The 16195-nt window shown below is 37.0% G+C and overlaps 1 protein-coding gene across 1 annotated transcript in view; it reads right to left on the reverse strand.

Moving 5' to 3' along the window:
- The window catches only part of ATP8B4 (ATPase, class I, type 8B, member 4), a 233774-nt gene that overhangs the window by 80259 nt on the left and 137320 nt on the right, over positions 1-16195 (reverse strand). Inside the window, exons 10-13 of the mRNA XM_012649186.1 lie at positions 13565-13653; positions 10778-10974; positions 3852-4060; positions 686-729 (exon numbers count right to left, since the gene is read on the reverse strand). Of these exons, the coding sequence (XP_012504640.1) occupies positions 686-729; positions 3852-4060; positions 10778-10974; positions 13565-13653 (539 nt within the window). The remainder of the gene's footprint in view (positions 1-685; positions 730-3851; positions 4061-10777; positions 10975-13564; positions 13654-16195) is intronic.

Consider the following 16195-nt stretch of genomic DNA (forward strand, 5'->3'; position numbering starts at 1 on the left):
ATTCTACTAAGTGAAGTATCCCAAGAATGAAAAATAAGCACCACATGTACTCACCATCAAATTGGTTTTAACTGATCAACATCTAAGTCCACATATAGGAATAACATTCATTGGGTGTCGGGCAGATGGAAGAGGGGAGGAGGGGATGGGTACATACATACATAATGAGTGTGATGCGCACCGTCTGGGGGATGGACACGCTTGAAGCTCTGACTCGGGGTGTGGGGGAGGGGGGCAAGGGCAATATACGTAACCTAAACATTTGTATCCCCATAATATGCTGAAATAAAAATAAATAAATAAAAAGACCAAAAAAAATATCATTCAGCCTTAAAAAGAATAAGGAAGTACTTTTTTAACTGCTCTAGAAAGATCTCCAAGATACATTGTTTAAAAAGAAAGTTGAAAAACAGTATGTAAATTGCACTAGCAGCTATGTAAAAAAATGGAGAAATATATTTGCTTGCATATGCATAAATATTTCTAAAGAATAAAAAAAATAGAGGGAACTCTGTGGTTGGGAGACCTGGATGAGAAGGAATTTTGAATCATATGAATCTACTTTTTTAGTGTTATGCTTTAAGTATGCCATCTGGTCATAGCAGAATCAGGTCTCCAGGAGCTTCTCATTTTTAAAAAGCATGTACAATTCGAAATTAAGAATGAAATTTCATCACTTCCACACCTTAGTTATTTCTGCCTCCTGATCCAGGTCATCATGTACCTCACCTGCCAAAACAAAAATTGAGTATTAAAAGTAAGTGAAATTGAAACTAGGTTTACACATTTAGTTTTAAGGGGTATACTTAGTATTTATTAAAGCACCATCACTAGATGGCATTATGAATTCAAACATAGGAATGTTTTCAGGAGTGTTTTCAAACTGTAATCCTAAATATGGCAATTAATGCAGACAAATACTCATATTTGCCCAAGACAGAACTAAAGTGCAGTAAACATTAAAACAAAATATGATGCTAGAAGCATGTTCTGTAAATTTCATCATTCTGTTGTTACATTACCTATAATGTTTTTGAGAGGCTAAATTTTTGTCTTCCACATTAGCAACACTATTGGGAAATCCAAAATGATATCCTAACCATACCAATGCTCATCAATGCTAGAGCTTAGTGAGTACATCTTTGTCTCTCTTGGTTCAGACCAGATACATCTGTGTAATATCAAGGTCAAATTAACATGTAATCCTTAAATAATATCAGTACCTTCTGCACAGAGAGGACATAACCACCAATGTGCCCAAAATTTTAAAATAACTTTTTTCTTAGCGTGAAGCTGATATGTGCTTATTTTTACTTTTGATATATTGGAAAATATAGGACATTTACAATTGAAAACAAAAATCACTAACAGTCTCATCATCCAGAGATAACCAGTATCTACAGAGGGATTTTTTGATACGTGTGTGTTTGTGTGTACACATATATATTCATCATACTGTTCATAAATTTCTTGTTCCTGCTGTTTCTTAACCACGTAAAGTACAATAATTTTTCCTATCATTAAAGGTTCTTTGTGAATCTTGTTTTGAATGGTCATATAATAGCCCATGATAATAGATGTAACATAATTTATTTTAGCTTTCCCCTATTGCAGGGCATTTAAGATTTTTCCAATTTTTGCTTGGTGTTGAGGTTTAATGCTATTTTCCAGGATTATATTTCTTGTAATAATAAGATATATTTGCATCAGTGCTGTGCAAGGCACTCAACATCATCACTAATCCTTATAACAAACTTGCAAGGTAGAGATTTTCATACCTGTTTTATAAAAAAGGGAAACTGAAGAACAGTTCAAAGTGACATGACTAAACTAAAACTAAAAAGTCAGCATAATGGGTTTTTGAACCCAAGTTTGTCTCTCTCCACTACGCAATTCTATGACCACCAACCACTGGACAAGCAGTTATTTGTTGTTTCTCTGGGGTACGGTTCTGCATCTGGAATGCTGTGTAGCTGCTGTGTGGGAGGAGTCCCTGAGTAGTGAATGAACCTGGCCAAGCACCTAGAATTTAAATCTCAAAATCACATTATGTTCTAGTCATTATTCAATATGTAGTCACTGTAATAAAATGAGGAAAAAAAAATTGTTTCTTTCTGTTAAATGCTCCTCCTCACCACCACCAGCTCCACACCCCAAAAAAGCCCATTTACAGAGCTAGTGATAAAAGTGAAGAAAAATTAGTCTCTCAGACTCTAGGTAACAGCTCTGAGTCAGAAAACAGAAGATTTAAATAAATCGAAGTGGAATGTCAGATTCTCCTAAGGCCTGCATCTATGATACGAATAAGCCTAGTTTATATAAAAACAAGAAAAAGTGATTCTGAAACATTCTGTGCGTGCTTTAGTAAGAATTTATTTTAATGGTATTATAAATGCATTAGAAGTTATAATATCATATAAGTTAAGGGCCTAAAGGGATTATTTAAATCTTTCAGTTACTTTTCTGCATTTTATGAGGCAAATTACAAGCTGTCGTGGGATTTGTAAATTTGGAGATCTGCAAAAATCTCTGGATGGATACCTTCTGAAAGTCAAGGGCTTTCTCTAAAAATAGACCTGTGCTAATAAGCATCTCCACAAATGAATCTTGGTCCACATGTCTGACTATTGCTTCCTAGAAGTGATATTATTAGATCAATATGTGGCAAAAGTATCCAGAAGGTCCCCAAAATTCAAAATATTTTCAATATTCTAAAAGTTTTTCCATTTAAATCGCTCTTTGGATTAAACAGTAATTTTCAGAAAAAAATAATGGCAAAAGAAAATTATTTAAGGAAAGGTTCTGTGTTATTTACCAGCCATTATGATATTGATATAAAAAAATGTATAATGAAACCGAGGGCTTGTGGCAGTCCAGGTTGGGAATCATGTTGCCACAACCAGAGGCAGCAGGAGAGGAAGCTAGGGGTGGAGGAGACCTGAGGAAACCATAGTGACCATGGCTCGCCAGTGTGGAGGTAACAGAGGGAAGTCAAAAGGCAAAAGGGTGTAAACATCAACTTCTCATAGTTCTTAGTTTTGGTCAAATCTTGTTTTAAAATGCTTGGTAATGTGTGAAGTTTCCCGTGAGGGAACAAAGGAAAGGTATCCCTCTCTTACTTCCTGAGATTGTAGTATCGAGAAACTGGACACTCAGAACCCCATGAAGGCAGATTGGGAGGCCAGAGGAACCTGGCAGAAGGTTCCAGAGAGCCTCCATGCTCAGCAGAAGGGACTGTCTGCTAACTGGCCAATGTCAGGGTGACAAGAGTCACGTATAAGTAGAATACTTGAAAACTCAAATACAGAGCACGTATCCTGACAAAAGCATGCAAGCAATAACTGTGATATTATGAAATAGCTTGTCTGGCCACTCAAGGTAGCCCCGTAAAAGTGTGGATTCTCAAAGAATGAATAGTAAATTCTCAAAAATACATGTACTGACATCAATCTCATTGCTGATAGGAAGCAAGTATAAAATACTGCTTTTACCAACATAAGTCAGGCTGCCAAGAACTTGCCCTCCCTGGGATACGGTTCTGTGGACCACCACAGAGTAGAATCGCACAACTGGGGCACTGAAAGGAACTTGGGAGAGTGTCACATCTAACCTCCTTCTCCATCCATGAATGGCAACAAATCCCAAGGTTCATCTAAATTATTCAACATTCATCCAATAAATATTTCATGAGTGTTTATTGTGTGCCCAGCACTGATAGATGCCAGTGGTACCCAAATTAATAAGAAAGCCAGTAATGGTTTAGGGTTTTCCATTTCTTAAAAAAATGGTGTTGCTTATTTATGTAAGGCATGTTAACAATATCATTAAGAAAAATGAACTGTTTCTCTTACCATAGATTCTCCCATTAATGGAACATCTTTTAAAAGTCATAATGTTTTGAGTAAGGGTACCCGTTTTGTCAGAGAAAATGTATTCAATCTGGCCCAGTTCCTCATTGAGCGTGGTTGTCCGAGCTTCAGCAGGTGTTGCTTTCCCAAAGCAATACATCTTCCGGTCCCAGTTTATAAAATAACTGTGTCCCAGACGAATTACTTCCACACTGTTATCCATTAAAATGGAAAAAAAGGAAACACTCCATCAATTTCAAAACATACAAAGCTTTGCCAAAGTAAGAGGTCTGCCAAAGTCTTCAGGGTTTAGAAGAAAACGTGAACGCTCTCTCCCTAGGTTCTAGTGATCTTCAGAAGCATCTCAACAGAGTGTTCATAAATCTTTACAAGTCATTTCCTGTAGCACCATAAAACAATGGGCTAGCTTAGCATAAAGCTTCAGGGAATGTTCCATGATCCTCTACATTAAACAGGCCCCATGGAGATTTCTTGTGTGTCACATTAATTTGCATCTCCTCCTATATCACAGAAGGAACTAATTGTTATTAAAGATGTGTGTCAGATGTCTGACCTAAAGAAATACGCTGTTGAGGACTTTCTCTCCAGTGTCATTTGATGTGGCTTCACTTTGCCAAAAGATATAGAAAATAACACCTCCACAAAGCACTAACCAAACCATAGAAGTGTGTTGTCATACGACTCTGCCCATTTACCAGGAAAAGGGTGTTGTTTCCCATTCTAGTGGTCATTTATGACTTGCTAACTCCAGAAGCAGAATTTCTGTGGCCAATGGTATAAACTCTTTCATTGTTCGGTGTCATGCATAATGCTTTTTCATTTCTAAAAAGATTATAACGTAAGCTTCTGTCATCCTATTATTGAGAATTATATGTTACCATATGCCAATTCAAAAGGCATCTCATTACTATTCACTGCATTTCTTTTCTTACCAGTGAGTTGAATACTTTTGTCAAATTTTATTAACCAGTTATATTTCTTCTTGGAATTATCTAATTATATCTGCCTATTTTATTTTTCCTATAGTTTGCCAAAAAACAATGCAAATATTTTATTCAATTTATCATTTGTCTTTTAATTTTTTGTTTTGTTTGTTTCAAATACGGGATCTTGCTATGTTGCCCAGGCTGACCTCAAACTCCTGGGCTCAAGCACTCCTCCCACCTCAGCCTCCTGAGCAGCTGGAACTACAAGTATATGCCACTGCTCGTAGCTGATTGTCTTTCAATTTTGTTACCAGTTTTTTGACAGGAAGTTTTCTCTTTTCAACTGATCAAATTTATCAATAGTTTATATTATAGTTCCTATTTATAGTTTCTATTTTGGTAGTTTTACTTGGATAGGCCTTCCCTATGCCAAGATTGACATGTATATTTTTCTTCTAGTTTTTATTAGTTTTTTTCCACATTTAATTCCTTATCCAAATTGGAATTTTTTGAAGTATGATGTACATGTGAGGAGCTAACTTCAACGTTTTCAAACAGGAAGTGTTTTTATCACCATTTGTTGAACAATGAATTCTTTCCCCATTAAGCTGGAATTCTTCCTGTGTCACATATAAATTATTTTACTCACTGGAATCTGACTTACAGATTTCAATTCTGTTCATTGATATGTCACTTAATGCATCTCTTGTTTTCATTATTGTAGCTTTCTAAAAACCTGGCGATACCTAAAAGAGATAAAAGCACCCTTATTCTCTTCCTTTTCAAAATTTCTTAGCTATAATCACTTATTTGTTATTCCTTATAGAATCAATGTATTTACCTAATTAAACATTGGAATCAATGTATTAGCTTTCCTATAAAATTTATTTGGTATTTTCATTAGGTCTATGTTAAACTCTTAATTATTTGAAAAGACCTGATATTTTATAAATTTAAACACAACTTTAAAGGGCTTAAATCTTTTCAGGAATTCAATTTTTAAAAATATCTCTATCGGTAAAGAATTTTAGTGGGTTTTTTTGTTTGTTTGTTTTGCTTTGTTTTTCACCTAGGTCCACCCTGTAGCTTGACAGATTTGTTCCTGGCTATTACAGTCGTCCGTTGGTCTCTCTGTCAGGGACTGGTTCTGGGACACCCCTCAGATACCGAAATCTGAGAATGTTCAAGTCCCTTACATAAAACAACATAATATTTGCATATAACCTATCCACATCCTCCCGTATACTTTAAATCATCCCTAGATTACTTTATAATACCTAATACAATGGAAATGCTATGTAAATAGTTGTTGTACTGTACTGGGGGGGACCGTGTTAGATTCTCACGGGGAGCGTGCAACCTGGATGCCTAACATGCACAGTTTGCAGTGGGGTTCGCCCTCCTCTGAGGGTCTGATGCTGATCTGACCGGGGCTGGACTCAGGTGTCGATGCGAGCTATGGGGAGTGTCCGTGAGTGCAGGTGGGGCCTGTCGCTCGCTTCCTGCTGTGCAGCCCGGTTCCTGGCGTGTAGCAGATCGGTGCTGGTCAGCAGCCTGGGGGGTTGGTGACCACAGGTTTCAGGAATAATGACAAGAAAAAAGTCTGTACATGTTCAATACAGACCCAATCATCTTTTTTTTCCCAAATATTTTCGCTCTGCAATTGGTTGATTCTATGTATGCACAGATAGGAAGGGCTGACTATATATCTTTTTATTGATGGGATAAGTTTTTAAATTGTTGTTGGCCTAAAGGAAAGATTTTAATTTTTGTTAATATTACCTAATCAGACACTTAACTGAATTATCTTACTAAGAGTTTTACAGATTATTCTTGTGGATTTTCTAGATTTATAACCACATTATTGTCTGCGCTCTTCCTCTCTAACAGGTTTATTTCACTTTCAGTTTCATGTCTTCTTTCGTTCATTGATATTTCAGTTTCATGTCTTTGGCACATTAACAAGGTTATCCAGAACAGTAGAAAATAGCAATGATAACAGCAGGGACTCATAGCTTACTTCTGATCTTAGTGGAAATAAAGCCTTGGTTTTCTCATCTGTAGATTGAGAAAGGTCATTGACTAGATGACACCCAAGTTCTTTCTGAGTATTAAATCCTATGCTCCAAGTTCTAAAAGAACATGACATCTCTCTATTTCCCGCCTCAGAAGTGGTATGGTGCCAGTTCATTTTCTAACTATTTGAATGATAACACTTTTTTTCTCCCAAACTAAAATCACACTATGACTATGTATAATAATATGGTATAAACATAAATAAGTCATACTCTGCATGCAATTATACACTTCATGTATGATTTACTCTTCCGTATCCCCTCATACTTCTTTTTAACTTCCTTGCTAGCTGGTCTGATTGAGCTTTGCTTTTTTTATTCCTTTCACTCAAAAATCGTTAGCACTTATGATGGGCCACGGGCAGTATCTTGCCCATCAGAGGCAGTCAGTCACTGTTGAATGCATGAATCCCAGCCCTCTTGTCCCTAATTTCACCAATAAGGACATTAAGACTTAGGTTAAGTGACTAACCCAAGGTCACACAAATAATTAGCCACAGAGCCAAGATTAGAATTCAGGCATTTGGTAAAGCCAGTGCAGACCTGGCCTTAAGAATGGCATTATGAGGTTAATTACTTGAAGCTTTCATTCATTTGAGAGTCTAGCAGCTCCCTGTAAACACAAAGCAAAATGAATGAAATAGAATTCGATTCTTCCAGGTTATAGTACAAGCCAGTGGAAATAGTCTAAATTCATTCAAATTCCTAGAGCTTAAAATAGTCTGTAGAGAGGATGGATATTCTTTTTGTTTGAGAAAAGAGAATTTAGAAGAGTCACAGTGGAACATTCAGCCCTTTCTTTTATAATAGCAGAGAAAAGGAGACAAATGTTCAGAGTTAGCATAATCAGACCGCTTGGTGTTTTCTGCCTGATCGGGGCTTGTGATTCCGATTCCACCCATTCTGAGGCAAAAGGAGCAACATGGAAACGAGTTTCTATTGCTTTGGAAAGAACACTCAAAAGCTAATTCCTTGGGACAACAATGGCTGCATTTCTTAAGATGATGCATTTAAAAAAAAAAAAGACTGTAACCGGGGACATCTTAACAAAACAGATAAACAAATTGACAGTATGGAAATATCCTACCAAAATAAATGTCCTTTGCTCACCTGGAATTGTTAACCATTCAAAGTAAATTCTGCATATCTATCCTCAAGTGACATATGGCACTAATTTATTCCATCAGACCTATCCAAAAACCTAATGGAAGCTTTTGTAGAAGGCCTTCATCACTCCAAACAGAAATACCTCGGAGTTCTTTTTTTCTATGTTTCAGTTTTTAGAACTGAGCAACTTGATATTCCTTGGAATGCTTTCTCCCTTGAGTTAAGGTCAGAATCACTGTCCTTATTTGGTAAGAGAAAAGCCTGCATTTATCTTCATCAATACTATGTCTTACAAACAACTACAGAGCTCGAGCCTCTTTTCCTTTCACCTTGACTTCTTCACTGAGTAATAAACTATACACAGCTTAGGGACAGAGGAAAAACATTGAACCAACTCTCAGAAGACTTGGGTTTGGATCTTGGTTCTGCCCCTAATTAGCTCCATGATGCTGACCAAATCATCTCCTCATTTGTGAAAGAAGTTCAGCAATAACTACTTCATAAGATTGTTGGGAAGCATAAATGATATAAAGTGTGTAAAATTACTTCACATAAAATATAAAATGCTAAAAGAAAGACACCCATAGAATTTTTCAAGGCATAATATTTTATGGTATATTATAGAACATCAGGAATTTTGAAAATTATGAGAAAGTTTTTAAATAATAAAGTGTGCTGATATCAAACGTACACACACATATGTATATATATACACACACACACACACATAAAATGCTATCTAAAGGTTAGGTGCTATTATCTGGAGCAGAAAGAAACTCAAAAATCAATTATTTTAATCCCTTCATTTTATAGAGCAACACATATTTGAAAGGCAAACTAAGGCACAGAGAAGTCAAGTACTTTCTCCAAGGTCACACAGCTATCAGTGGCAGTGCCAAGACCAGAAACTGGTTTTGCACTATTACAAATAGGTGTTCTGTCTTCCACTGCACACTAGGAGTAAAAGGAATGCTAACCTGGGAATCCAGATTTGGTCTCTAACAAAAATGAATCTTTCAAATCATTAAATGAAAATTCCAACACACTTCAAAGAAAGAATGTATACAGCATATACTTCCTTCGTGAGAACATCTGAAACTGCACACGTGCAGATGGTAAGCCACTACGAACGTTTATTTTTCATTTAGGACATAAAAGGCAAGCTATAAAAGTGGACCATAGCTCTTCTGGCAAACAGCAGGATTCACTACAGACTTTATAATTGCATACAAACATGAGAGGGCCTCAGAATCAAAGATGAGCCAGTAGGATACAGTTTAAATAGAACCCACTCTGATCACGGCCCCAGAGGGCCCAGAGCAATCTGTGGCGCTGTGGCCACATGCCACTACTTCAACTCAATTTCCCACAACTTGACATTTCAGTTTCCTGACTGCTAGCCAAAACAAGGGTGGATTTTGTGCATTAAACATCCCTTGCTTCATCATAGCTAGGTTTTTGGAAAGAGAAAAAAAGAGGCTCATAAAAATTAGTGGGGATTTAGAGCTGGTGATTTTGCATATTGTCAAAGTGCTGATGATGAGACGTGTCAAACAACCAAGTCTCATCTTGGCTCCAGTGTCTTGAGGACTATCTGGTTCAGTCTTGGTAAGATTAGGATCAAGGATGTCTCAGGTACAGACCCTATGGCCAACTTCTAAGCCTTATTAAACACACACACACGCACACACACACACACACACACATATATAATGTATACAAATAGAGGTGTGTATGTGTGTAGAGAGAGACAGAAAAAGAGACCACTTTAGCTCTAGATTGTGGGATCAAATCTAGAAATGACCGATCAGGTTGTAGTGGAAATTATGAATAATACTTCTTACTAACAATGGACAAGCATCACGTACTATATTTCAACCTCTTTATGTACTTATTTATAGTTACTAATAATGTTAGTAATAGTAATAACTATAAACAAATGAGCTAATATTCATTAAGCTTTTACAACGTGCCATGCATTCTTCTAAGAGCTTTACAGGCATCTATTCACTCCTCATACAATCCTACGGGGTAGAACTATTATTTTCTCTATTTTTAAGATGAGGGTACTAAGGCACTAAAAGGTGAAGAAGTATCTTGCCCAAGGTTATGGAGCTAGTAAGTGGTAGAGTAAGACCTGAATCCAGGTATCCAGAGCCAGACTAGTGGCACAGAGGCACCGTCTCTGTAGATTTCTCCAAATGTTCTTCCTTTTCTTACCCAAAATCAACCCAATTCTAATTGATCAGGTTGAGTGAGATTATACTGTAGTCCATGTATTCCAAAGAAAAACATTTCTTTTCTTCTTTGAAACAGAGTCTCACTTGGTCACCCCCGGTAGAGTGCAGTGGTGTCATCATAGCTCACTGCAACCTCAAACTCCTGGGTTCAAGTGGTCCTCCTGCCTCAGACTCCCAACTAGGTGGGACTACAGGTGCACACCAAAACACATGCCTAATTTTTCTATTTTTGGTAGAGACAGGGTCTTGCTCTTGCTCAGGCTGGTCTGGAACTCCTGAACTCAAGGGATCCCCCCACCTTACCCTCCCAAAGTGCTAGGATTACAGGCGTGAGCCACTGCACCCAGCAATCCAAAGAAAAACATTTCTAAGAAACTGAATCAAATCAAGAAAAAAATAAAATGCATTCATTGTAATTCGAAAACATAAAAGTTAAACAGATTAAACAGCTTAGTTGCCTCATTTATAACAGATGTAGCAGATCATAAGCCATCAGAACAAGACATCTATCTTACTTGTTGTAATTTTAAAACAAACAAAAGTATAAACTCTCATCTTACCTCACATATAATGAGATGGGTACAACTGTATTGAGAATAATAATATATGACCAGAATGTTAAGAATCCTGAGAACACGAAGTTCTTCTCTCCTTCATTCCAAAAGAGGAAAGTTCTGAATTGGTCCCCAACTTGATTCTCCCAGACTGAATTTCCTATTGCAAGAATAATTCCCAAGCATACCAGAAACCCAAAAATCTGAAATAAGAATTGAAGTCTGGTTAAGGTTAACTTGAACCCAAAACTAGTCATATCAACATGATCTAATTACACTTCTAACTCCGAGAAATTGTCATTTGAAAAGCAAGTTATGCAAACCTCTTCTTACTATTAATCCTGTGAATAAAATTTAACATTTTTATTTTGGGAACTCAGCTAAATATTTTACATACATTTTCTCACTTAATTCTCCCATTGACTCTCTGAGACAAAAACAATCATTATCCCGACTTTACAGATTAAAAACAAAACACAATGAAACAGAAACATGAAAAGACTATATAACTTGTCTATGGTCACACAGCTAACTTTACATCCTCAATTTGTGTTAAGTATTTAAGTGACTTAATTAACGAAAACCGTATGCCCCGATTTGTCCTGGACAGCTTTAGTTTACAACTATTGTCCAGGTATACTATTAATAATTTTTCAGTCATCCTCGAACATATAATGTTTGGATGATAAGTTATATGGTCACCTAAGGCATAAAAGCAAAAGGAAGAAAATATCAGTGATAACTGTTTCAGACTAGCTCAGTCTCATGACTATAGATATGGCTGCGAATTCCTTACTTGAGGTCAACAAGAAATATAAGGATTAATTGAAACAGTTTATGACATATATACTTTCTTTTTGAGATTAAAAAAAGTGGAAAGCAACCTGAAAACCATTAGCAGACTCTTATATCGTTATTAGTATGAGTATTAGAAAAACACACATTTTGTAGATACAACTACTAGACAGACAACAAGGTCAACCTGTCGTGAGTCCATAATCCCAGCCTTGGAAAGGAAAGACACAAACTCAGTGAATGTGGTAAGACCTGAGTTGACCAAGATGTCATGGGGACATTGTTCTGCTAAGTGTCACACTGTGAGACCAGCCATTGTTGAGGGAGGAGTGGGGCCAGAGAACAGGGATACATTTCCCTCTATTTCCTTTTTCTTCCAAGAAAGAATATTCAGAAGTTCTAAGACTTCTTTCTTCTTTATTCTCTCATGAATAAAACAGGCACATAAGAAGAAAAAGACAGGAAAAACCTGACTTAAAGTATATTAGAAAACCATGTATTAGAGCAAAGTAGAACTCTGAATCCCCCAAATCCCACCAATTCAGCACCCATATCATAGTATCCTCTTTTCTCTTAATGTCTGATACTACAAATTAATTGCATTAATTAAGAGCATTAAAATTGGTGATACTTGGCATTAAATGCCCTAATTTAAGGATGGATTTGGCTTCTAAGTCCCCAGTGGATCATCCTATCCTCAAGTACGAAAAGCTGGGCTAGTCCCTGCTTAACAATCAGTAATTTTACACTGTGGTGGGTAGACATGCAATCGCCATGCCAGCCCTGGGAGTGGGACCAGGGGTGTTTACACTAGGAACTCTAGGAAGGGCGCAAGCTCTTTATGGGCACATCCCCTTGGCCTCGTGGACTCTGTACCAAAGGAACTGGTATAGCTGGAGGAACGCCCGGGCCTGAGGGTGGTATGGAAAGTAAAACACAGAGCCTGGCCAATATTCTGTGCCCAGCAAGTGTTGTTTTCCTTCTTGCCTTATTCTGAGTCCAACTATTACATATTGGTTAAGCAAATATATATTGAGCTTCTTTATGAGTGTGATTCTGTGATGAGGTGCATGGGGAAACATGGCTCAAAGTCACAGTTCTTATGTTTAAAGTCACTGTCTTCAAACTTACCACCTACATGTAGAGACAAAGGAATATTACACAAAGAGCCAGGCAGCAATCAGATCAACAGTATGAGGTAGCACAAGATGAACTGACAAAAGGATGGAATAGAAGGAACACCTGAATGTTTTTGGTAAACGGGTGGTACGTATGCTCAGTATATATTTGATCATTTATATGTTCAGTATATATTTGATCATTTCATATATGCTTAATATATATTTGATCATTTCAAAAAATTCAAAAGCGAAAATATAATTGTAGGGGAAAGATAACCATGGGCTTAGGAGGTTTAGAATCCTCTCTGAAGGAGAAGAACTGTGACTTGGGCCTCAGAGGATTCATAAGCACAGCCAGCTACATAATTTGTGGGGTTCAGTGCAAAGTGAAAATGTAGGACCCCTTGTTCAGAACTTATTAAGAATTTCTAGACAGCAAAAGCAGATTCATAAACCAAGCATATGACTCTTCTGAGTGTGGGGCCCTGTGTAGCTATAGAAGTCACATACACATGAAGCCAGCCCTATCCATAAGCTGTATAGAGAGGAATTCCGCAAAGGTAAGGCAAAAAAAAAAACACAAAACTGCCTATAAAACTATGTTTTGTTTTTCAAAAAACAATCCTTGGATTATGGGGACTTTGCAAGATGGTGAAGATCTCCATAAACACTAACCTACCTCTCATGATAATCCTACCACTGGTTGGGAAACCACCATAATCTAGAAAACAAAGGGCAGTGTAACGGAGCCCCAGTGCAAAATCCTCAAATACAAACTCCACAAGGAGAATGTAGGCTTCTGAAAGACTTCCCAGCAAAATACAAGAAATATATTAAGATAACAATGACTAGTGATATTGCCTAATTTCATACTTACCCACAATACTAGCGTATTCATCAGTCTATCAATGCTTGTCCTTTTAAACTTTGTCTTACCACTGTTCTGCATTAGTTTAGTTTCAGGACCTGGAAAAAAAAAGTAAATAACAACTTTGAAATTATTAGATTTTGTATTAGTATTATCAATTCCTACTCATATCAAATGTTTCTGAGAGAAAAAAATATGTTTCATATGTTGTCTTTACAAAGACAAAATTGTACATAAACAATTCAGAACACCAAGGTCAAAAATGGGTGACATATTGTGCCTTAAGAAGTCCAATTCTAGATCTATTTCCCAAAAAGATTTGTGGTGCCTTTAGTGAAGAAACTAGAATAACTCCAAAAAACACATCAGCAAGTAATTTAAACGTTTACTGTGTATTGTATATTATACAAATAATATGTACTTTTTTAAGGGCAAGAATTATCTTTAATCTTGTGTTAAATTTATTTCAGGTAACACATTCTCTCATGATGTAACAGTGCTCATTCAAGGAATTCTGAGAATATTATAACTGCTTTAGAAGTACGTTATTAAATGATTGACAAAGCAGAATATAAAAATACATTGTTAGGAAATTCCTTGTGGACCAATAAAATGCTAAATAGAAGCAATTAAGTTTAATTAAAACTAATTTCTCCAGTGTTCCCTACCCACGTAGTCTTCCCGTGATCATCAATCCATGTGGCCACATAATATAGCAGTAAAGAGGAAATGAAAGCAGACAAAAGCGCACATGTGAAATCATATACCACTCTAGAGGTCAGGGAGGGATACGCACAACCTTAGAAGACTTTCCTTTACTTAAAAGACAAATAGAAGCAAAGATTGGGGACTTGTAACAGTTCATTGTCTTGAGTTGTAAACTGTATCCCAGAGTCCTGTTTCTAGCTACCGCTGTGTAAAGACCACCCACATTTTCTCAGAATTGTTTATTAAAATCATATGGACATTGAGGGTTGAAAATATTTCTTTTATAGTAAAGATCACAAAGACCAAATAAAGTTTGTGATTGCTAAAAACTGAAATCTTCACACACCAGTTTGTGCTAAACTTCACATTTCTTAGGCACACAAACACACACATACTAACAAAGAATCCACTTCAGGGGTGTTAAGCAGTTACTTAAATACATCCACACATGTTTATATACACATCTCTACTTCCCCTCATAGTCCAAGATCTTTAAAGAATTTTCTACATTCAACACCCCTGTTTCCTCATCTCCCACTCATTACTCAACCTAGTTTCCGAGCCAGTCACTACACCAAAACAGATCAGGTATTATCATTAATATCCTCCATGACTTCTTGGCCTCTCAGCAGGCTTTGACACTGTTGACTATTCCATCCTTTTGAAACACACTCTTCCCTTAGCTTCTGTGTTACAATGTTCCCCTGCTTTTCCTCCTACCTCTTTGGTAGTCCCTTCTCTGTCTTCCATATGCTCACCCCCTCTACCCAGCCATTAAATATTGCAATTCCTTAGACTCAGACATAGGTCACCTTCTCTTCTTACTCAATCCACCTTCCCTGGGCAATCTTACCAAAGACCATAGCTTTAAGACCATTAGCTTTAATAACAAAGACCAAATATATATACCCACCTCATACTGCTCCTCTGAGCTCTAAATCCATATATTTAAATCTATGTATTTAGTCGCCTATATGATATCTCCACCTGGATCTTTCTAATGTCCCTCAAATGGCCCTTGCCCAGTCTAGCTTTTGATCTTCCTCCAAAATTCTTATCTCAGCAAATGGCACTGCCATCCATCCAGTTGTGAAGGTTGGGAGAAACCTAAGAGTCATAGTTAATACCTCTCTCATCCTCATCCTCAAATCTGGTTATCAAAGCTTGTCAATTCAACTTCCTAAAAATTTTCTGCATTTCTCTATCTCTGTTTTTATAATACCCACCCTAATCCAAAGTGCCATCATCTCTCAACTGTGAATGCCTAATAACTTTATCTCCCTTCATCCACTGTGCCCCCAACACGAATCAATATTTTCCTCTTCCCCTACCCCAATCATGCACTCCTTCCAGAACCTGCTGTCTATTTACAAACATTATAAACACCGCAGGCAAGAGTGAACCTTTCAAATTTAACACATACACACCCCACCTGTTTAAAAACTCTCAATGGCCTCCCCAAGCTCTTAGGATAAAGACCAAAATTCTGGATACAGACCACAAGGTCCATCTGCATGGTCCAGCCCCTATTCATGTCTCCAGTCACAAATGCATCTCTATCCTCTGTGCTCTCCATGCCCCACACGAGCCTTCTTTTGTGACCTCACTCTCCTCACTCCTACCTCAGGACTTCGGCCCAGGATATGCCTTCTGGTTTGAGATTAATGTCTCTTTCTCTCTTTCTCTTTCTCTCTTTCTCTTTCTCTCTGTCTCTGACTCTCTCTCTCTCTCTCTCTCTCTCTTAGCATCCTACCATGCTGAGAACCACATGAGTGAAAGTACTGCATTTGTTCTCATTCATATTCTTAATCAACAATAAGTAGCAAATGCCCAGCATAGAGTAGGCACTTAATAAATAATTAATTTTTAGTAAATTAATTTATTGAACATCTGCCATGTTTTAGATAAATATGCATATATGCTTTTAATCTA

The sequence above is a fragment of the Propithecus coquereli genome, unplaced genomic scaffold, assembly GCF_000956105.1.
Source record: "Propithecus coquereli isolate 6110/MARCELLA unplaced genomic scaffold, Pcoq_1.0 Scaffold3, whole genome shotgun sequence".
Classification (NCBI taxonomy): Eukaryota; Metazoa; Chordata; class Mammalia; order Primates; family Indriidae; genus Propithecus; species Propithecus coquereli.